Source organism: Esox lucius, chromosome 4, assembly GCF_011004845.1.
Source record: "Esox lucius isolate fEsoLuc1 chromosome 4, fEsoLuc1.pri, whole genome shotgun sequence".
In the NCBI taxonomy this organism is placed as follows: Eukaryota; Metazoa; Chordata; class Actinopteri; order Esociformes; family Esocidae; genus Esox; species Esox lucius.
Genome location: NC_047572.1, coordinates 23,941,540 through 23,965,195, shown reverse-complemented (window position 1 = coordinate 23,965,195; position 23,656 = coordinate 23,941,540). Strand labels below are relative to the sequence as shown.

The 23,656-nt window shown below is 40.6% G+C and overlaps 3 protein-coding genes across 7 annotated transcripts in view; all 3 read left to right on the top strand.

Annotated features, from left to right (window-relative positions):
* LOC106024220 (protocadherin alpha-C2) overlaps positions 1-23,656 on the top strand; it is a 190,974-nt gene that overhangs the window by 6,167 nt on the left and 161,151 nt on the right. For 2 of the 5 annotated variants that reach the window (XM_029119250.2, XM_029119227.2), the window contains exon 1: positions 9,447-11,940. The exons of 2 other annotated variants lie outside the window; for them this stretch is intronic. In XM_029119250.2, coding sequence (XP_028975083.1) covers positions 9,580-11,940 — 2,361 coding nt within the window. In that variant the 5' untranslated portion in view covers positions 9,447-9,579. Of the gene's footprint in view, positions 1-9,446; positions 11,941-13,494; positions 15,986-23,656 lie in introns of those variants that run through there. One more of the 5 variants, XM_029119232.2, reaches the window with a different exon arrangement.
* On the top strand, positions 1,306-2,464 carry LOC117594420 (protocadherin beta-4-like). Its single transcript, XM_034291962.1, has one exon. The coding sequence runs from the start codon at positions 1,370-1,372 to the stop codon at positions 2,462-2,464; it is 1,095 nt and encodes a 364-aa protein (XP_034147853.1). The 5' UTR covers positions 1,306-1,369.
* Positions 17,812-21,215, top strand: LOC117594419 (protocadherin alpha-13-like). The gene is made up of 2 exons (XM_034291961.1): positions 17,812-20,264; positions 21,198-21,215. The coding sequence occupies exons 1-2, from the start codon at positions 17,913-17,915 to the stop codon at positions 21,213-21,215; spliced, it is 2,370 nt and encodes a 789-aa protein (XP_034147852.1). The 5' UTR covers positions 17,812-17,912.

Genomic DNA, 23,656 nt, shown 5'->3' with positions numbered 1-23,656 from the left:
TAAAATAAGACATGCCATGTTAGTCAGAAACACTTTATTCATTTTCGTGGTAAAGCATTATATGTGGTATGGATCACTTGAAGTTCTTCACCTGATAATTGGGATTTCATTTTTTTTTTATTAAGCATTGTGGATTTTTTTCTATTTGAAAATGGGAGACAGAGGACAAAGGCGTAGATGGGAGTACTGGTTTGTTGCACTGCGTTTCTATCTGATGGTGTGCGTTGGAGAGCAGGTTTCAGCACAGATAAGGTACTCTATTCCAGAGGAGGTCAAAGAGGGAACCGCTGTTGGAAATACTGCTAAGGATTTCGGACTTGACATCAGTACTTTAGTGGACAGGCGATTTCGTATCGTTTCTGGATCGAATGATGTTCTTTTCCAGGTAAATCAGAGCAATGGTGTCTTATATGTTAATAAGAAAATCGACAGAGAGGAGCTCTGTGATGACAATAGCGCATGCTTGATTAATCTGAAACTAGTTGTTGAAAACCCACTAGAAATCCATCATGTAGGGGTAGAGGTAACCGACATAAATGACAATTCACCCAGCTTTTCGGAGAAAGAACAACATTTAGAAATAGCTGAATCTACTCTTCCAGGTACGGGTTTCCAGTTACAGGCAGCACGCGATCCCGATTCCGGAATACATTCTGTTCGTTTATATAAATTAAGCCACACTGAATGTTTTGATCTGGAGCTACGGGACACTGGAGAAGAAGGAAAAATACCAATTTTGAAATTAAATAAATTTCTTGATAGGGAACATGAAAGCAAACATAATTTGCTTCTAACGGCCATCGACGGCGGTAACCCACCAAGATCAGGGCATGTCAACATATCAGTTACTGTTCTTGATAATAATGACAATAGACCTGTTTGCAGCCAGGATGTTTATTCTGTTGCAATACAGGAAAACGTTGCTGTTGGAACAGTTGTTGCTAAAGTTAATGCAATCGATTTGGATGACGGTGTTTATTCAGAAATTGTCTATTCATTTGTTAAAAACCTAAAAAAAAAGGTATATGATACTTTTAGCTTAAATTCCAATACTGGTGAAATATCAGTGAAGGATAATATTGATTTTGAAGATTCTGAAGTTTATAGAGCTGACGTGGTGGCATCAGATAAAGGACACCCCCCTATGACGACAGAATGTAGGGTAGTTATCAAAATACAGGATGTAAATGATAATAAACCAGAAATAGAGGTGACATCTCTTTCTAATATGGTCTCAGAAGATTCAGCACCAGGGACTGTTATTTCTCTAATAAGTGTAACAGACAAAGACTCCGGCATTAACGGTAAAGTGTTATGCAGGTTGTCAGAAGATGTACCTTTTGTGTTAAAACCTTCATTTCAAGACAACATGTACTCTTTAGTGACGAATCAACGTTTAGATCGAGAACTCGTGTCGAATTATGATATAATAATAAAAGCCACTGACTGTGGTCAACCCCCACTGTCTGCATTCAAAACTCTGATTGTCCAGATATCAGATGTGAACGACAACAGTCCAGAATTCCCCCAAAACCCGATTCAGCTGTACATAGCAGAAAATAACACTCCGGATGCGTTCATATGCTCCGTAAGCGCCTCTGATAAAGATTTAAATGAAAATTCTGCGATATCATACAGCATAGTAAGAGAAGGGATACAGAATAATGTGATATCTTTCCTGAATATCCACTCTGATAATGGACATATTTCTGCGCTGAAAAGCTTTGACTTTGAAACCTTGAAAACATTTAAATTCCAAGTTGTAGCTACAGACTCTGGAACTCCGTCTCTAAGCAGCAACGTCACAGTGAACGTGTTCATTCTGGATCAGAACGACAACGCTCCAGTGATCTTGTATCCAGTCAGTAGTAACGGTTCGGCTGAAGGTGTGGAGGAGATTCCCCGTAATGTGGACGCAGGATATTTGGTGACTAAAGTTAGAGCCTATGACGCTGATATTGGATATAATGGCTGGTTATTATTTTCAATTCAGAAAGTCACTGACCACAGTCTCTTTGCTTTGGACCGCTATACAGGACAGATAAGGACACTTCGGTCATTCACAGAGACAGACGAGGCTGAGCATAAACTGGTCATACTGGTAAAAGACAATGGAAATGTTTCACTCTCAGCAACAGTTAATGTGATTATCAACGCTGTGGAGCCCAAAGAGGCGTTCGCAGCTACTGATTTTAAAGGTACAGTAAAAGACGAGGAGGAAAACAGCGTTTACATTTTATTTGATCATTACTTTGGGATCAGTTTCAGTGCTTTTTCTCATCAGTATCATCGTGTTGATTGTAATGCAGTGCTCCAAAGATCCAGACCATTCCCCCAAGTCTTTACAAGATGTGAATTACGACGGGACACTGTGCCACAGCATCCAATACAGATCCGGAGACAGGCGGTACATGTTAGTTGGACCCAGAATGAGTATAGGTTCTACTATAGTCCCGGGCAGTAATGGGAATACTCTAGTGTTACCAGAACACGGAAGAAGAGAATCCGGAGAGGTAAGAGCTGTTTTATAATATTAATCTCATCAGTTGCATAAATCAAGTGTGATTAAATTTTTTATTTACCATGTTCGAATGTTTCGGTATTGTCAGTGCATAATTGTATTCCCGTTTGATGAGGGTATCTACTAAGGCACATTTGGACTACATGGGCTAAGATGCATCCTGGGAACGATGTCCCCCTCCCTAGTTCTTAAAGAAGTCCATATTTGTTTAATTTTATTTCCGATCACTAGACATGAGAAACTAAAAATAGTAATTATGTCAGATTGACGGTCACTTAAATTGTTCAAATGTTTTGTGGTTTAAGGCAGTTCTGAAGGCGAAAAGGCGAAATACTGTCAAACACAGTATTAGTATGGTGTTCCTAATAATCTTTTAGGTGAGTGTATACGGGAGAACAAGTATTTGATACACTGCCGATTTTGCAGGTTTTCCCACTTACAAAGCATGTAGAAGTCTGTAATTTTTATCATAGATATTCTTCAGCTGTGAGTGACGGAATCTAAAACCAAAAAACAGAAAATCACATTGTATGATTTTTAAGTAATTCATTTGCACTGTATTGCATGAAATAAGTATTCGATACATCAGAAAAGCAGAACTTAATATTTGGTACAGAAACCTTTGTATGCAATTACAGAGATCATTCCTTTCCTGTAGTTCTTGACCAGGTTTGCACACACTGCAGCAGGGATTTCGGCTCACTCCTCCATACAGACCTTCTCCAGATCCTTCAGGTTTCGGGGCTCTCAATGGGGAATACAGACTTTCAGGTCCCTCCAAAGATTTTCTATTGGGTTCAGGTCTGGAGACTGGCTAGGCCACTCCAGGACCATGAGATGCTTTTTACGGAGCCACTCCTTAGTTGCCCTAGCTGTGTGTTTCGGGTCGTTGTCATGCTGGAAGACCCAGGCACAACCCATCTTCAATGCTCTTACTGAGGGAAGGAGGTGGTTGGCCAAGGTCTCAGCGAACATGGCGCCATCCATACTCTCCCTAATACGATGCAGTCGTCCTGTCCCCTTTGCAGAAAAGCATCCCCAAAGAATAACGTTTCCACCTCCATGCTTCATGGTTGGGATGGTGTTCTTTGGGTTGTACTCATCCTTCTTCTTCCTCCCAACACGGCGAGTGGAGTTTAGACCAAAAAGCTCGATTTTTGTCTCAACAGACCACATGACCATCTCTCATTCCTCCTCTGGATCATCCAGATGGTCATTGGCAAACTTCAGACGGGCCTGGACATGTGTTGGCTTAAGCAGGGGGACCTTGCGTGCGCTGCAGGATTTTTATCCATGACGGTGTAGTGTGTAACTAATGGTTTTCTTTGAGACTGTGGTCCCAGCTCTCTTCAGGTCATTGACCAGGTCCTGCCATGTAGTTCTGGGCTGATCCCTCACCTTCCTCATGATCATTGATGCCCCACAAGGTGAGATCTTGCATGGAGCCCCAGAGCGAGGGAGGTTGACCGTCATCTTGAACTTCTTCCATTTTCTAATACTTGCGCCAATAGTTGTTGCCTTCTCACCAAGCTGCTTGCCTATTGTCATGTAGCCCATCCCAGCCTTGTGCAGGACTACAATTTTATCCCTGATGTCCTTACACAGCTCTCTGGTCTTGGCCATTGTGGAGAGGTTGGAGTCTGTTTGATTGAGTGTGTGGACAGGTGTCTTTTATACAGGTAACGAGTTCAAACAGGTGCTGTCAATACAGGTAATGAGTGGAGAACAGGAGGGCTTCTTAAACAAAAACTAACAGGTCTGTGAGAGCCGGAATTCTTACTGGTTGGTAGGTGATCAAATACTTATGTCATGCAATAAAATGCAAATTAATTATTTAAAAATCATACAATGTGATTTTCTGGATTTTTGTTTTAGATTCTGTCTCTCACAGTTGAAGTGTACCTATAATAAAAAATTGCAGACCTCTACATGCTTTTTAAGTAGGAAACCTGCAAAAATCGCCAGTGTATCAAATACTAGTTCTCCCCACTGTAGATAGATGTAGGGAAGCCATAAGATAATTCATCCACCTGTTCAGAGAGAAAATAAGTTAATGTTTTATTTTTTCTTGTAAAGTAGTATTATGGTTGGTTACTATGTTGGGGGCAAGATCCCACTGGCTAAGCTGCAACTTGATGACTGATTATTTGTTTCTAGCTGGATAAGATGATTGTTTTAGATTTGGACGAAAGTAGCAAATATAGAGTCTTGATTTAAGGGTTAATACAACATTTATTATATAACAGATCTGGGTCGTTCTAGCAGTGCCAGTGAATGCTGCTTGCTCAGGACAGATTCTCAAAAAGAGAATTGGTGAACTTATATAGAGTGGTCATAAAATGGTGTCCTGAACATCTGACATAGATTGATGGGAGAGACACGAGGCCTCCATTCACACGATGAGCACCCCAAGGTATCGATTACATATGGAAAACATATTCCAGTGCTAACATTAGTCACGAGTTGGGCCTCTATGCACAAGATGTCTATGAAATGATACATTGTGTGACATCCTATGGAACTTTCCTCACATCATAGCTGTAATTTAGATACTGTCCAGCCCAGTAGCCCAAACCAAAAAAAGTATTATACTTAAGTATTATTTTGAAACCACTTAAGTTTTACTTTAGTACACTAAATCTTTTTAATAGTATGAAATTCATATTAAGTAATATTATTTTATTTTTAATATCACGTACAAGTAAACCTATGTGTGTTACTATTATTTCATACTTTATTATACACATGATTGGAAATAGCATTTTAGTCCACTTAAAAAAATACCCCTAATTTATATCAAATCTTTGAACCAAAATGCAATATTCAAATTAAGGGGGTTGCCAGATATACATTGGCTTTCAGTTTTATGAAGCACTGAAAACTTTTTGGGGCTATTTTTCGATAGGGTATTTAAAACCTAAACTGGAAGAGGGTGGGCAGAAAATACAACTGAGGAGGCTAAGCCCCCACGTGGCCCACTCGCCCCCTCGTGGCGCCGGGTCTGGCTAAGCATTGCCAACTCCAGACACATTTTGCCATTGTGCCTGTTAACATCACTTTTGCTTTACAGGTAGCCCGCAGCCCTTGATATCGTGCTGTTTTATCTTGTATTTTTTCTTCCACCTATTCAATCTGTTAGCGTAATGTAAGGTATTTATCAGTAAAACGTCTTACGTGTAGCACTACTCGTTTTGAAAATACATGTTGTTTTTTTTTAAACGAATCAAGTGATCAAAACCAGCATTCTGATCCACAGGGTGTCAGTGTAATGCACCGAGACTTACCATTCGCTTGTAGGGTCCGGACGTGCCTGACTCTAGTACGTGTTGGTGCGCACAAACAGAGAGAGCAGTACGGACATCCGAACAAGACCTGTTATGATATATTGTATTCCCTTCTAGCGCTGAATGATAGCCATGGACCATTGTGAGCTGGTCATTTGATCACTAGGAATGCAATTATTTCATTGAGGACTGCGGTTTGTTGTGTGCTTGACAATGGGAGACCGAGGACAAAGGCGCAGATGGGAGTACTGGTGTGTTGCTCTGCGTTTCTCTCTGCTGCTGTGCTTCGGAGAGACGGTTTTTGCACAGATAAGGTACTCTATTCCAGAGGAAGTAAAAGATGGGATCGGTGTTGGAAATGTTGCAAAGGATTTGGGTCTTGACATCAGTACCTTGGCGGAGAGACGGTTTCGTATTGTTTCTGAATCTAACGAGGCTCTTTTCCAGGGTAAATGACAACAATGGGGTCCTGTATGTGTATACGAAAAATCGGACAGAGAGAAGCTTTGTGATAGCAATGGCGCGTGCATGATGTACCTAAAAATCGTTGTTGAAAACCCACTGGAGGTCCATTATATAGGTGTGGAAATCACGGATGTAAATGATAATTCTCCGAAGTTCCTAGTTAAAGAACAGTTTATAGATATTTTTGAAAACACTCGATCAGGCACGTTTCGAACTTCAGGACCGCACGTGATCCAGATTTGGGAATCAATTCCGTTCGTTTATACAAACTTAGTCAAAATTCCCCATTTTGATTTGCAGTTACGAGATAGTGGAGAGGGGGATACAATTCCATTCTTAACCCTCCAGAAGCCTCTTGACAGGGAACAGAACGTAAAACACAACTTGATATTAACTGCAACTGATGGCGGTAATCCTTCGAAGTCTGGAACGCTTGAACGTAACAGTCACGGTTTTGGATACAAATGATAATCATCCGGTATTTAGTCAGGATATTTACAAAGTTTCGTTAGAAGAAAATGCCCCTTTGGGTACAATTGTAATTACAGTTAACGCTACTGATTTAGACGATGGTCCAAATGGAGAAGTTGAGTATAGTCTTGGCAAAACAATGAAGCGTAAAGTCTATAATATTTTTCATCTGGATAATGTTACTGGAGCAATTTCCGTGAAAGACAAAATAGACTTCGAGGAGGACGAGGTTTATACATTAAATATTCAGGCTTCAGACAAGGGGCATCCCCCAACAAGTGTAGACTGTAGAGTTATTGTAAAGATTGTTGATGTCAATGATAATAAACCAGAGATTGACGTGACATCACTGTCTAACACAGTGTCTGAAGATTCAAAACCAGGAACTGTTATTTCTCTCGTCAGTGTTAAAGATAAAGACTCTGGTGTTAATGGAAAAAGTTATGTTAGTCTGTCGGATATTTTCCTTTTGAATTAAAACCATCGTATACAGAAAACGTGTATTCTATAGTCACAAAAGGACGTTTAGATCGGGAACTAGTGTCTTATTATGACATTACTATCAAAGCCATTGACTGTGGTCTGCCTCCTCTCTCCACTTTCACAACTCGGATTGTCCAGATATCAGATGTGAACGATAACAGTCCAGAATTCTCTCAGAATCCTCTTGATCTCTACCTAATGGAAAGTAATGCCCCTGGTGCATCCATATTCTCTGTAAGCGCCTCTGATAAAGACTTAAATGAAAATGCCGCAATTTCATATCACATAATTAGAGAGGGAACACAGAATGATATGACATCTTTCCTGAATATCCATTCTGACAGTGGAGCAATTTTCGCTCTAAAAAGCTTTGACTTTGAAACCTTGAAAACATTCAAATTCCAGGTTGTAGCTACAGACTCTGGAACTCCGTCACTAAGCAGCAACGTAACAGTGAACGTGTTCATTCTGGATCAGAACGACAACGCTCCAGTGATCTTGTATCCAGTCAGTAGTAACGGTTCCGCTGAAGGTGTGGAGGAGATTCCCCGTAATGTGGACGCAGGCCATTTGGTGACTAAAGTGAGAGCCTATGACGCTGATATTGGATATAACGGCTGGTTATTATTCTCACTTCAGGAAGTTACTGACCACAGCCTCTTTGCTTTGGACCGCTATACAGGACAGATAAGGACACTTAGGTCATTTACAGAGACAGACGAGGCTGAGCATAAACTAGTCTTACTGGTAAAAGACAATGGAAATGTTTCACTCTCAGCAACAGCTACTGTGATTATCAACACCGTAGAGCCCAAAGATGCATTTGCAGCTTCTGATGTTAAAAGCGCAGTAAATGAGGAGGAGGAGAACAGCATTACATTTTATTTGATCATTACTTTGGGATCAGTTTCAGTGCTTTTTCTCGCCAGCATCATCGTGTTGATTGCAATGCAGTGCTCTAAAGACCCAGACGATTCCTCCAAGTCCTTACAAGATGTGAATTACGACGGGACACTGTGCCACAGCATCCAATACAGATCTGGAGACAAACGGTACATGTTAGTTGGACCCAGAATGAGTATAGGTTCCACTATAGTCCCAGGAAGCAATGGGAATACTCTAGTGTTACCCGAACGCTGGAGGGGAGAATCTGGAGAGGTAAGACCCTTTAGCAAGCATTTCATTTGGAAAGCCGATTGATAGTATTGTGACTAATCATTTTATGTAATGAAATTCACCCTGATGGTGCCAAATTGGTGTCTAGACTTGTTTTTGGTTTTTAAGTGCTGACCTATGGCCAAATATCATGTTCCAACATTACTTAATAGTGTAATTCCCATTTGTCTGTGCTGTGTGTTGCACTGAACACACAAATGCGGATGCTATCCACTGTTGTGGTGTTGAATTAATGTACCCTTTTTGCAATCGGGGTGTACACTGATCAGCCATAACATTATGAGCACTGACAGTTGAAGTAAATACCACGGATTTGCTCGTTATCATGGCACCTGTCAAAAGTGAATGCTGGTACTGATAGAAAGGTATCACACAGTGCATGGTAATTTGTTGTGTAAGGGGCTGCGTTGCTGCAGACCAGTCATGGTGCCCAGGCTGACCCCTGTCCACTGCCAAAAGCTTCTAGAATGGGCATGTGAGCATCAGAACTGGACCACGGAGCAATGGAAGAAGGTGGCCTGTTCTGATGAATCAAGTTTTCTTTTACATCACATGGATGGCCAGGTGCGTGTCGCTTACCTGGAGAACTCATGGCACCAGGATGCACTATGGGAGGCAAGCCGGTGGAGGCAGTGTGATGCTTTGGGCAATGTTCTGCTGGGAAACCTTGGGTCCTGCCATTCATGTGGATGTAAATTTGACATGTACCACCTACCTGACCATTTTTGCAGACCATCTGCACCCTTTCATGGCAATGGTATTCCCTGATGGCATTGGCCTCTTTCAGCAGGTAGTATGTCCTTTACATCTCTAGTTGTCAGCATCAATTTAGGCCCATTTCCATGCTCTTAATTATAATTTGACGCTAGTCCTGTTGATGACATTAATACAGAAAGGTGTAATAATTTTAGGCTCTATGCAGCCATGTTCTGCGAAACCTCGGTCCGCGTGGTGTCAGTGTAACACAAGGAGACAGACTGCTGTTTGGATAAGGCCCTACCCATCTCTTGGGTTGTTTCCCTCTCCGCAGATGCACGAAGTATGTGGTGCGGACATCTGTTCAATAGGTGATATTTTAGACTGAAACTCTTTTGTTGTTTTTCGATATTGAAGTGTTCGGTTCAATGAGGACTATTACAACGTAATTTCCAACTAGGAACTGTGTTTTATCGTGTAACGATGGAAGGCGGAGGACAAAAGCGCAGACTTGAGTACTGGTGTGTTGCTCTGCGTTTCTCTCTGTTGCTGTATGTCGGCAATGAGGTTTCAGCACAGATAAGATACTCTATTCCAGAAGAGGTAAAACAGGGATACGCCGTTGGAAATATAGCTAAAGATTTAGGACTTGACATCAGTGCTTTGGGGGAGAGAGGGTTTCGTATTGTTTCTGGAGCGGAAGACGCTTTTTTCCAGGTAAATCAAAACAATGGCATCTTATATGTTCATAAAATTATTGATAGAGAGGAGCTCTGCGATGGTGATCGCGCTTGTTTCATAAACCTAAAAATTGTTGTAGAAAACCCGTTGGAAATCCATTATGTAAGTGTAGAAATTACGGATATAAATGATAATTCTCCGATTTTTCCAGAGAAAGAGCAGCAACTGGAAATAGCTGAGCACACCCCTACGGGAACGAGGTTTCAAATCCATGCAGCGCGTGACCCGGATTTAGGGATAAATTCTATTCGGGCTTACAAAGTAACATCAAACGATCATTTTGAAATTGATGTTAGACAAAGCGATGAGGACAAAACACCCTTTTTGGTTTTAAAGACGTCGCTGGACAGGGAACAAAAAATAAAACACAACGTTGTCCTAACAGCGTTAGATGGAGGTATTCCTGAAAGATCAGGAACTCTAAATATTACAATAATTGTCCTTGATATTAACGATAATCGCCCTGTTTTCAAACAGGACACATATAACATTAGGATCCAAGAAAATGTTTCTATAGGGACCGTTGTGATTGTAATAAATGCGACTGATACAGATGAGGGGAGTAATAGTGAAGTTGAATACAGCCTTGGTAAAACCCAAAGAAGTAAAGTATATGATATTTTTGAACTGGTTAGCCTAACTGGAGAGATTCGAGTTAAAGGCGAGGTAGACTTTGAGGATACTGAAATGTATAAACTAGATGTACAGGCTTCAGACAAAGGACAACCCCCTCTGACTGCACAATGTAGAGTGATCATAAAGATAATAGACGTCAACGACAACAAACCACACATCGAAGTGACGTCATTGTCTAATTTAGTTTCAGAAGATTCCAAACCAGGAACCGTTATTTCTCTAATAAGCGTTAGTGACAGGGACTCAGGCATGAACGGAAAAGTATTGTGTAGTCTTGCAGGACACTTACCTTTTGAGCTGAAACCGTCATTTCAAGATAACATGTATTCTTTAGTAACAAAGCAGCATTTAAATCGTGAGCTCGTGTCAGAATATGACATCACGATTACAGCAACTGATTGTGGTGAGCCTCCTCTGTCCACATTAAAAAGTCTTAGCGTCCAGATATCAGATGTGAACGATAACAGCCCAGAATTCTCCCAAAATCCATTTGAACTCTACTTAGTGGAAAATAACGCTCCCGGTGCGTCCATATTCTCTGTAAGCGCCTCTGATAAAGACCTTAATGAAAATGCTGCGATTTCATACCGCATCATAAGAGGTAAGGGATCCCAGAGTGACATGGCATCATTCCTGAATATTAATTCTGATAATGGAGATATTTCAGCACTAAAAAGTTTTGACTTTGAAACCTTGAAAACATTCCAATTCCAAGTTGTAGCTACTGACTCTGGATCTCCGTCACTAAGCAGCAACGTTACAGTGAACGTGTTCATTCTGGATCAAAACGACAACGCTCCAGCGATCTTGTATCCAGTCAGTACTAACGGTTCCGCTGAAGGTGTGGAGGAGATTCCCCGTAATGTGAACGCAGGCCATTTGGTGACTAAAGTGAGAGCCTATGACGCTGATATTGGATATAACGGCTGGTTATTATTCTCACTTCAGGAAGTTACTGACCACAATCTCTTTGCTTTGGACCGCTATACAGGACAGATAAGGACACTTCGGTCTTTCACAGAGACAGACGAGGCTGAGCATAAACTGGTCATACTGGTAAAAGACAATGGGAACGTTTCACTCTCAGCAACAGCTACTGTGATTATCAACGCTGTGGAGCCAAAAGAGGCGTTTGCAGCATCTGATGTTAAAAGCGCAGTAAAAGATGAAGAGGAAAACAGCGTTACATTTTATTTGATCATTACTTTGGGGTCAGTTTCAGCGCTGTTTCTCATCAGTATCATCGTGTTGATTGTAATGCAGTGCTCCAAAGACCCAGAATATTCCTCCAAGTCTTTACAAGATGTGAATTACGACGGGACACTGTGCCACAGCATCCAATACAGATCCGGAGACAAACGGTACATGTTAGTTGGACCCAGAATGAGTATAGGTTCTACTATAGTTCCGGGCAGCAATGGGAATACTTTAGTGTTACCTGAACACAGGCGTCGAGCGTCTGGAGAGGTAAGAGCTATATTTGAAATTCTCCATTGTATCAATATAAACTCACCGAAGTGGTCTTCCGTTTCTGCTTTAGTATGTTGCAATTTCTTGTCTCGTTGTACGGGAGACCGTGAAGTCGTTGAAAGTGTCTCTGTCCAGCCATTAATTGTGCTGAAATACAGTCTCCGCTATTTGTTGCTGACAGCCAAGGATTCTGTGTCCTACATCTACTTTAGTCCTTTAACCAGTTGAGAAGTTCAGTAGAACAGGGTTAATAATAAACATTCAGTCCACATAGTCGCTTGGTTCAATATAAAAATGAGAAAGGGACTATCGTTTGTTTCTTCATTAAACCTCCGTTTGTTTGTAATTATATCCTATCAAACTTTATGATAGTCTGTGTTTGACGTTTTCCGTTTTTTAACAGCAAATTACTGAAACTTTGCTAAAATGTTCAGTTAGATATGGTCATTCATTTCTTTAATGTGTAAAAAAATATTTAACTAATGTAAATCATGTTTTGGAATTGGGAATGTAATACTTCCTTTACCTAACACTTGATCTTCCGTTATTAACGAAAATCAATAATTAAAAAAACAAATCCACGTTCGGAATTTCTTATCGAAAGCACTTAATGTTAAGAGTATAATATCTAGCACATAGTTTTTTTAATGGATACAGTGCCTTTTAAATGTTCATTTGAACATTAGTGACCTGTAACTGAATTACACAAGCTTGTGCTATACGTTTAAGTACTATGCAATCAGACAGGTCTACACAAGGTCAACTCAACATTAAACGAGAATGAGATATCCGCAACTCAGAAATATGCTGAAATTCTGGTTAACATAATGCTCAGAATTATTATCAATGAATTACATCGGTCCCGATGTGTGCTATACAAAAATGCTTTACTATGGATGTCACCATTCCCTTCAAGGTGATGTATCCTGAATCAAACGTTGACATTAGAGTGCACAATTAGAGTGCACAATTCATTGCGTGTTTAGCCAATTTTCGACACACTGGTAAGTATTCCAATGAGCTCCGCCTCTAACAAAAACCAAATGTATAGGCTACATGTCGACGTTTCACAGTTTTGGACATCGCAGTACACCTTCGAATACATTTAGGTAAAGCATGATATCGTACATTACAGTGGAGTTTCGGGCGAAATGTAGCCCTACAGTAGAGGTCAGTACAATACAGTAGAGTTTACTTTGGTGCAGTGTAGTTCAGTACCAAATATACAGGAATAAAAAAATGCACGTTTTGGTTAGCCTGCTGGTCAGATGCTCTAACCATTAGGCCACATATCACCGTCGTAAACAAATAAATAGTTATGCACTAAGGATTAACCAACTGTGCATATTCCGTTTGAGGGCGGCCTGAGTTTTGCAATGGATTCATCAATTCATGCGTCTGACATGTAATTGTGTTGAAGGGATTATTATTTTTTTTTAATCCTGATCCACATGGTGTCAGTGTAACACAGGGAGACCTCTAGACTTTTACGTTCTCTGGGCGGTTTAGTTGCACACTGACATAGCGTGGTACGGACATCCGATCAAGACGTGGTATGATACTCATAAAAATGTTTACTCTTTCTGGCGTTTAATAATTGGGCTCACAATGGATCATTACGAACGACTGGTTTGATCAACAAAATTGACATACGTATTTAATTAAGGACACTGTTTTTGTTTATTTAATTATGGCGCACCGGAGACAAAGACGTAGATGGGAGTATGCGTGTGTTCTGCGTTTTTTTCTGCTGATGTGCTTCGTGGAGCGGGCTTCAGCACAGATAAGGTACTCGATTCCAGAGGAAATCAAAGATGGATCCGTGGTTGGAAATGTTGCTAAGGATTTGGGAATTGATGTCAGTACGTTGGTGGAGAGGCGATTTCGAATCGTTTCTGGAACTAAAGACGCTCTTTTTCAGGTTAATCATAACAATGGCGTGTTGTATGTTCATAAGGAAATCGACAGGGAGGAGCTGTGTAATGGCAATAGCGCCTGTTTGATAAGTCTCAAAGTTGTTGTTGAAAACCCCTTAGAAATTCATTATGTAGGTGTCGAAATAACTGATGTGAATGACCACTCTCCTGTATTTCTTGAAAAGGAGCAGCATTTGGAAATAGCGGAACAAACCATGTTAGGAACACGCTTCCAAATCCAGGCTGCGCGGGATCCAGATGCAGGCTTGAACTCAGTCCGTTTGTATAAATTAAGTCAAAATCATCATTTCGAAATTGAGATTAGAGACGATGAGGACAAAATACCTTTCTTAGTTTTGAAAAAAGCTTTGGACAGGGAAGACAAACCCAAACACAGATTGATTGTTACAGCAGTTGATGGAGGCAGTCCACAAAGATCAGGGACTGTCAATGTGACTATTACAGTGCTTGACTCGAACGATAACCGCCCAGTGTGTAGTCAAGACACATATTCAGTGAGACTACGGGAAAATGCCACACTCGGTACATTGGTTGTAAAGGTAAATGCCACTGATCTAGATGAGGGTTCGAATGGTCAGTTGGAGTATAGTTTAGGTAGAAACATGAAGAATAAGGTATATGAGATTTTTGAACTAGATAGCCTAACTGGAGAGATTCGAGTTAAAGGTGCTGTTGACTTTGAGGACACAGACGTCTATAAACTAGATGTACAGGCTTCAGACAAAGGGCAACCCCCTTTAACTGTGGAATGCAGAGCAATAATAAAGATAATTGATGTTAATGATAACCCACCAGTGATAGAGGTGACATCACTATCCAGTGTGATTTCAGAAGATTCTAAATCAGGAACTGTGATTTCTCTCATTAGTGTGGCGGATAAAGACTCTGGAATTAATGGTAAAGTGTTGTGTAGTATCTCCAATAATGTACCGTTTGATTTAAAACCGTCATACCAAGATAATATGTATTCATTAGTGACAAAACAGCGTTTAGACAGAGAGATAGTGTCAAGCTATGACATCATAATTACAGCAACTGACTGTGGTCATCCTCCTCTGTCCGCATTCAAAACTCTTACCGTCCAGATATCAGATGTGAATGATAACAGTCCAGAATTTTCCCAAAACCCCATTGAGCTTTACTTAGTTGAAAATAACACTCCTGGTGTGTTTATTTTCTCTGTAAGCGCCACTGATAAAGACTCTAATGAAAATGCTGCGATTTCATACCACATAGTAAGAGAAGCGACACAGAATGACATGGCATCTTTTCTGAATATCAATTCTGACAATGGACATATTTCTGCACTAAAAAGCTTTGACTTTGAATCTCTGAAAACATTCCAGTTCCAAGTTGTAGCTACAGACTCTGGAACTCCGTCACTAAGCAGCAACGTTACAGTGAACGTGTTCATTCTGGATCAGAACGACAACGCTCCAGTGATCTTGTATCCAGTCAGTAGTAACGGTTCCGCTGAAGGTGTGGAGGAGATTCCCCGTAATGTGAACGCAGGCCATCTGGTGACTAAAGTGAGAGCCTATGACGCTGATATTGGATATAACGGGTGGTTATTGTTTTCACTGCAGGAAGTTACTGACCACAGCCTCTTTGCTTTGGACCGCTATACTGGACAGATAAGGACACTTCGGTCATTTACAGAGACAGATGAGGCTGAGCATAAACTGGTCATACTGGTAAAAGACAATGGGAACATTTCGCTCTCAGCAACAGCTACTGTGATTATCAACGCTGTGGAGCCCAAAGAGGCGTTTGCAGCTTCTGATGTTAAGAGCGCAGTAAAAGAGGAGGAGGAAAACAGCCTTATATTTTATTTGATTATAACTTTGGGGTCAGTCTCAACACTTTTTATAATCAGTATAATCTTTTTAATTGTAATGCAGTTCTCCAGAGACCCAGACTATTCCACAAAGACTTTACAAGATGTGAATTACGACGGGACACTGTGCCACAGCATCCAATACAGATCTGGAGACAAACGGTACATGTTAGTTGGACCCAGAATGAGTATAGGTTCTACTATAGTCCCGGGAAGCAATGGGAATACTCTAGTGTTACCAGAACACGGAAGGAGAGAATCTGGAGAGGTAAGAGCTAAATACATACAGTACAGACCAAAAGTTTAGACACACCTTCTCATTCAATGTGTTTTCTTTATTTTCATGACTATTTACATTGTAGATTCTCACTGAAGGCATAACAACTATGAATGAACACATATGGAATTATGTACTTAACAAAAAAGTGTGAAATAACTGAAAACATGTCTTATATTTTTGATTCCTCAAAGTAGCCACCCTCTGCTTTTTTGATAGCGCTGCAAACCCTTGGTGTTCTCTGAATGAGCTTCATGAGGTAGTCACCTGAAATGGTTTTCACTTCACAGGTTTGCCTTGTCAGGGTTAATTAGTGGAATTTTTCCCCTTATTAATGGGGTTGGGACCATCAGTTGTGTTGTGCAAAGTCAGGTTGATACACAGCCAACAGCCCTATTGGACAACTGTTAGAATTCATATTATGGCAAGAACCAATCAGCTAAGAAAAGAGAAACGAGTGGCCATCATTACTTTAACAAATGAAGGTCAGTCAGTCCGGAAAGTAGCAGCTACTTGACCATGAAGGCCTGAGTCTCTTCTTAACAGTTGCTCTAGAGATGTGTCTGCTGCTAGAACTCTGTGTGGCATTCAGCTGGACTCTAATCTGAGCTGCTGTTAACCTGCGATTTCTGGGGCTGGTGACTCAGATTAACTTATCCTCAGCAGCAGAGGTGACTCTTGGTCTTCCTCTCCTGGGCCGGTCCTCATGTGAGACAGTTTCGTTGTAGTGCTTGATGGTTTTTGCGACTGCACTTGGGGACACATTCAAAGTTCTCGCAATTTTCCGGACTGACTCACCTGCATTTGTTAAAGTAATGATGGCCACTAGTCTTTTCTTAGCTGATTGGTTCTTGCCATAATATGAATTCTAACAGTTGTCCAATAGGGCTGTCGGCAGTGTATCAACCTGACTTCTGCACAACACAACTGATGGTCCCAACCCCATTAATAAGGGAAATAATTCCACTAATTAACCCTGACAAGGCACACCTGTGAAGTGAAAACCATTTCAGGTGACTACCTCATGAAGCTCATTCAGAGAACACCAAGGGTTTGCAGCACTATCAAAAAAGCAGAGGGTGGCTACTTTGAGGAATCAAAACTAAAATACATGTTTTCAGTTATTTCACACTTTTTTGTTAAGTACATAATTCCATATGTGTTCATTCATAGTTGTTATGCCTTCAGTGAGAATCTACAATGTAAATAGTCATGAAAATAAAGAAAACGCATTGAATGAGAAGGTGTGTCCAAACTTTTGGCCTGTACTGTACAGTATATAGGCCTATATAAAATATCCAGTGGTCTCCATCTTCTCCATAAGAGGTCTTTATTTTTTACCAATTTGGCCTGTTTGGTTGTATTTGCTCTGCATTATGTGTTGTGTGTTGCGTTGTGTAAAATTGCTGAATGTTTGCTGTCCATTAATTATTATGCTAAACACAGTCTGTGTCAAAAACCTAGTAGAAAGCTATCCTACATGCTTAAACGGGTCGGTTTGAATTTATTTTAGCATAACTATTCTTTATTCCCACTCATTAAACTCTCCCTCCTGCAGCTCCTTTTCTCAATTCTAAACTGTTTTGCAAATCATGTATTTTCTGTCCAACCTACATGCACCCCTGTTGAAGGGCAATGATTCTAAGATAATATCGTTATGGAAACCATAACGTTAGTCCACGTGGGGTCAGTACAATACAGCAAGACTGTCTGGTACTTTGGAAATTAGGCCATGCCCCTTTCACACACATACAGTGATTTGAGCGGACATGGAAAATACTGGTTTTATGACAGTGATATAATAATGTTATATTTTTCGTCGTTGATGAATTCGACTCTTCATGGATCATTCCGAGTTGGTCTACTGATAGATTGGATTATTCTTTTCCCTTAAAAATTTTGGTTATTTTACTGTTTCATGATGGGAGACGGAGGACAAAGGCACATATGGGTGGCTCTGTGTTTTTATCTGCTGATTTGCGTCGGAAAGAAGGTTTCAGCACAGTTACGGTACTCAATTCCAGAAGAGGTAAAAGAGGGATCAATTGTAGGAAATGTTGCAAAGGATTTGGGTCTTGATGTCAGTACTTTGGTTGACAGGCGGTTCCGTATCGTTTCTGAATCCATAGACGCTCTTTTCCAGATAAATCTGAACAATGGGGTCTTGTATGTTCGTAAGAATATCGACAGAGAGGAGCTATGTGGTAGTAACAGCGCATGCTTGTTGGACATAAAATGTATTGCTGAAACTCCACTAGAGGTCCACTACGTATCTGTGGAAATAATAGATGTAAATGATCACTTTCCTAGTTTCCCTGAAAAAGATCTGTATCTTGAAATTGCGGAGAACACACTCCCAGGGACGCGATTCGAACTTCAGACAGCGCGAGATCCAGACGTCGGAATTAACTCTGTTCGTATCTATAAATTATTTCACAATGCTCATTTCGAATTGGAAGTGAAAGATAGCGGCGAAGGGGACAAAATACCATTTTTAATTTTACAGAAGCCACTTGACAGAGAGAAAAATATAAAACATAGTTTACTGATGACAGCACTGGATGGAGGGAATCCCGCGAGATCCGGCTCGTTGAATGTTACTATAACAGTTCTTGACGTAAACGATAACCGTCCTGTTTGCAACCAAGATGTATATTCAGTAACATTGTTAGAAAATGCTGAAAATGGAACAATAGTCCTTAGAGTTAATGCGACAGATGCAGACGATGGGCCAAATGGAGAGGTTGAGTATTCCTTGGGTAGAACAAATAAACGCAAAATACATGATACATTTGAACTGGATCAACTTACTGGTGAAATTCGAGTTAAAGGACCCGTTGATTATGAGGACACTGATGTTTACAGGTTAAATGTACAGGCTTCTGATAAAGGACAACCTCATACAAGTGTTGATTGTAGAGTTATTATAAAGATAGCAGATGTAAATGATAATAAACCAGAGATTGATGTGACATCCCTCTCTAACACAGTATCTGAAGATTCAAAACCCGGAACGGTCATATCATTAATTAGTGTAAAAGATAAAGACTCCGGTGTAAATGGTAAAGTAATTTCTACTATATCAGATAATGTCCCGTTTGAGTTGAAACCGTCATATAAGGAAAACGTTTATTCAATCGTCACAAAGGGATTCTTAGACAGAGAACTAGTGCCCCATTATGAAATCAAAATAACAGCAACTGACTGTGGTCAGCCTCCTCTGTCCGCATTCAAAACTCTTACCGTCCAGATATCAGATGTGAATGATAACAGTCCAGAATTTTCCCAAAACCCTATTGAGCTTTACTTAGTTGAAAACAACACTCCTGGTGTGTTTATTTTCTCTGTAAGCGCCACTGATAAAGACTCTAATGAAAATGCTGCGATTTCATACCACATAGTAAGAGAAGCAACACAGAATGACATGGCATCTTTTCTGAATATCAATTCTGACAATGGACATATTTCTGCACTAAAAAGCTTTGACTTTGAATCTCTGAAAACATTCCAGTTCCAAGTTGTAGCTACAGACTCTGGAACTCCGTCTCTAAGCAGCAATGTCACAGTTAACGTGTTCATTCTGGATCAGAACGACAACGCTCCAGTGATCTTGTATCCAATCAGTACTAACGGTTCCGCTGAAGGTGTGGAGGAGATTCCCCGTAATGTGAACGCAGGCCATCTGGTGACTAAAGTTAGAGCCTATGACGCTGATATTGGATATAACGGGTGGTTATTATTTTCAATTCAGGATGTTACTGACCACAGTCTCTTTGCTTTGGACCGCTATACAGGACAGATAAGGACACTTCGGCCTTTAACAGAGACAGACGAGGCTGAGCATAAACTGGTCATACTGGTAAAAGACAATGGGAACGTTTCACTCTCAGCAACAGCTACTGTGATTATCAACGCTGTGGAGCCCAAAGAGGCGTTTGCAGCATCTGATGTTAAAAGCGCAGTAAAAGACGAGGAGGAAAACAGTGTTACATTATATTTGATCATTACTTTGGGGTCAGTTTCAGCGCTGTTTCTCATCAGTATCATCGTGTTGATTGTAATGCAGTGCTCTAAAGACCCAGACTATTCCTCCAAGTCTTTACAAGATGTGAATTACGACGGGACACTGTGCCACAGCATCCAATACAGATCCGGAGACAAGCGGTACATGTTAGTTGGACCCAGAATGAGTATAGGTTCTACTATAGTCCCGGGTAGCAATGGGAATACTTTAGTGTTACCCGACCACAGGAGGGGAGAATCAGGAGAGGTAAGAACTGTTTTTAAACATTTTAACAATTTATGCAGCATCTTATAGGCCACGTAAGTATGCTGTTGATTATCTGATTGTACTTTGTGGTTCAGTCTTTAGCGTACACAATTGTAGGAAGATTGCTGAAATGGTCGCTGTCCAGCTCAGTAGTCCTGAATTTCAAGTCCAAGTCGACCTCTTTTCCATTTTCTCATTCACTGATCATCACGGATAGCTTTTAATCTAGATAGAATATAATGAACTGTTAAAATTGGTATTCAAACCAAAACCCATAACCACAGGGTGTCGGTATTAGAACACTACGGTTTTTTAGTTTAGGCCCTTCCCCTCTTTTGGTTGTTCTATGCATTCAAGTGCAGTACCGACGTATACAAGCTGGAGCTGTTCGATTGGGAATATAATAATATCTCTCCTTTCGACGCTGAAACATTTTATACAATATGACCTGCTACGAGTCGATCAACTGATCGTTCGGATTGCATTTTTTAATTGAGAGCTGTTTTTTTGTTCTGTTTTTAACCATGGTACCCGGAGGACAAAGGCGCAGATGGGAGTACTGGTGGGTTGCTCTATGTTTCTCTCTGCTGCTGTGCTTCGGGAAGAAGGTTTTGGCACAGATAAGGTACTCTATTCCAGAGGAAGTAAAAGAGGGATCAGTTGTTGGAAATGTTGCAAAGGATTTGGGTCTAGACGTCAGTACTTTGGTTGAGAGACGGTTTCGTATTGTTTCGGGATCCGAGGACACGTTTTTCCAGCTAAACCAGAACAATGGCGTTTTGTATGTTCATAAGAGTATCGATAGAGAAGAGACGTGTGGTGGCAATAGCGCTTGTTTGATAAACCTTAAAATAGTTGTTGAAAACCCCTTAGAAATCCATTATGTAGGTGTCGAGATAACAGACATAAATGATAATTTCCCCCGTTTCTCAGACGCCCATTTATATATAAAGGTAGCAGAAAATAAACTTCCAGGGGCTCGTTTTGAACTCCAGACTGCGCGTGATATGGACTCCGGAATAAATGCTGTACGATTGTATACATTGAATCAAAATCAGCACTTTGAATTGGAGCTTCGGGATAGTGGTGAGGGGGACAAGATCCCATTCTTAGTTTTACAGAAAGCTTTAGATAGGGAACAGAAGGCACAACATGAATTACTCTTAACCGCGCTAGATGGGGGCAATCCACCCAAATCAGGGACCCTGAACGTAACAGTTACAGTCTTGGACTCAAATGATAATCAGCCGGTATGTGGTCAGGAGGTCTATTCAGTGATATTAGAAGAGAATTCTGATAAGGGTAGGTTTGTAGTTAGAATTAACGCAACGGATGCAGATGATGGATTAAATGGGGAAATTGAATATACACTCGGCAGAAATCTAAAGCGGAGAGTATATGACATATTTCAGTTGGATAGCATTACTGGAGAAATTCGAGTAAAAGGCCAGGTAGATTATGAAGACAATGATATTTACAGATTAAATGTGCAGGCGTCTGATAAAGGCCATCCACCACTGACTGTCGACTGTAGAGTTATTATTAAGATAGTAGATGTTAATGATAATAAACCAGCGATTGATGTTACATCATTGTCTAACAAAGTGTCTGAAGATTCGAAACCAGGAACTGTAATCTCTCTTATTAGTGTAACAGACAAAGATTCAGATGTTAATGGTAAAGTAATTGCTAGTTTATCCGAAGACGTGCCATTTGAGCTAAAACCTTCATTTCAAGATAATGTATATTCTGTTGTCACAAAGGAGGGTTTAGACAGAGAACTCATGGCACATTATGACATCAGAATAACAGCCACTGACTGTGGTCAGCCTCCTCTGTCCACATTCAAAACTCTGAGTGTCCAGATTTCAGATGTGAACGATAACAGCCCTAAATTCTCCCAAAGCCACCTTGACCTATACCTAGTGGAAAATAACAGTCCTGGTGCATCCATATTCTCTGTAACCGCCTCTGATAAAGATTTAAATGAAAATGCTGTGATTTTATATCACATTATCAGAGAAGGAGCACAAAATGTAATGGCCTCTTTGTTGAGTATCAATTCTGAAAGTGGGGATATTTCTGCACTAAAAAGCTTTGACTTTGAAACCTTGAAAACATTCAAATTCCAGGTTGTAGCTACAGACTCTGGAACTCCGTCTCTAAGCAGCAACGTTACAGTGAACGTGTTCATTCTGGATCAGAACGACAACGCTCCAGTGATTTTGTATCCAGTCAGTACTAACGGTTCTGCTGAGGGTGTGGAGGAGATTCCCCGTAATGTGAACGCAGGCCATCTGGTGACTAAAGTTAGAGCCTATGACGCTGATATTGGATATAACGGCTGGTTATTATTTTCAATTCAGGAAGTTACTGACCACAGTCTCTTTGCTTTGGACCGCTATACTGGACAGATAAGGACACTTCGGTCATTCACAGAGACAGACGAGGCTGAGCATAAACTGGTCATACTAGTAAAAGACAATGGAAACGTTTCACTCTCAGCTACAGCTACAGTGACTATCAAGGTTGTGGAGCCCAAAGAGGCGTTTGCATCTTCTGATGTTAAAAGCGCAGAAAAAGATGAGGAGGAAAACAGCCTTACATTTTATTTGATCATTACTTTGGGATCAGTTTCAGTGCTTTTTTTCATCAGTATCATTATGTTGATATTAATGCAGTGCTCCAAAGACCCAGAATATTCCTCCAAGTCTTTGCAAGATGTGAATTACGACGGGACACTGTGCCACAGCATTCAGTACAGATCCGGAGACAAACGGTACATGTTAGTTGGACCCAGAATGAGTATAGGTTCTACTGTAGTCCCGGGCAGCAATGGGAATACTCTAGTGCTACCTGAACACAGGAGGAGAGAATCTGGAGAGGTAAGAAATATGCCTTTTTGAAATTGTATAAAATTCGCGTGTAGTTTATTATCGGAATCATTTTCAAAATGCCGTCAGAACTATGAGGTGGGTCTTACAAGTATTTTTTTCAACCCACTCTCTTCCCTTTGCGTACATATAACATGGGTTTACACTTCACAATTTCGTGCTATGCATACGCCAAAGCACTTTTGCACGTGCAGTTCAGACGCGATCTCCTCCAATTAAGAACAATGGTGAATAAATGCGATAGCCTATTAAAGGTTTACCTTTACCCTTTTACGTTCTTTCAATAAAAAAGTTAATATACGGCTTTTAAACGATTAGTCACACTTCGGGAAATCCGTGCCTCGATGATGGTGACGTCAAATAGGTTTCAGTTGGTGCGTGTCAATGAAACGATTTTATTGACAACCATTATTATTAATGGGAGGAGATCGCGTCTCAACTGCACGCAAAAAAGGACTTTGGCGTATGCATAGCACGACATTGTGTGAACCCGTGTTA

Coding starts and splice junctions, on each gene's coding strand:
- LOC117594420 (XM_034291962.1), top strand. CDS start 1,370: ATGTACTCTTTAGTGACGAATCAACGTTTAGATCGAGAACTCGTGTCG.
- LOC117594419 (XM_034291961.1), top strand. CDS start 17,913: ATGATGGGAGACGGAGGACAAAGGCACATATGGGTGGCTCTGTGTTTT.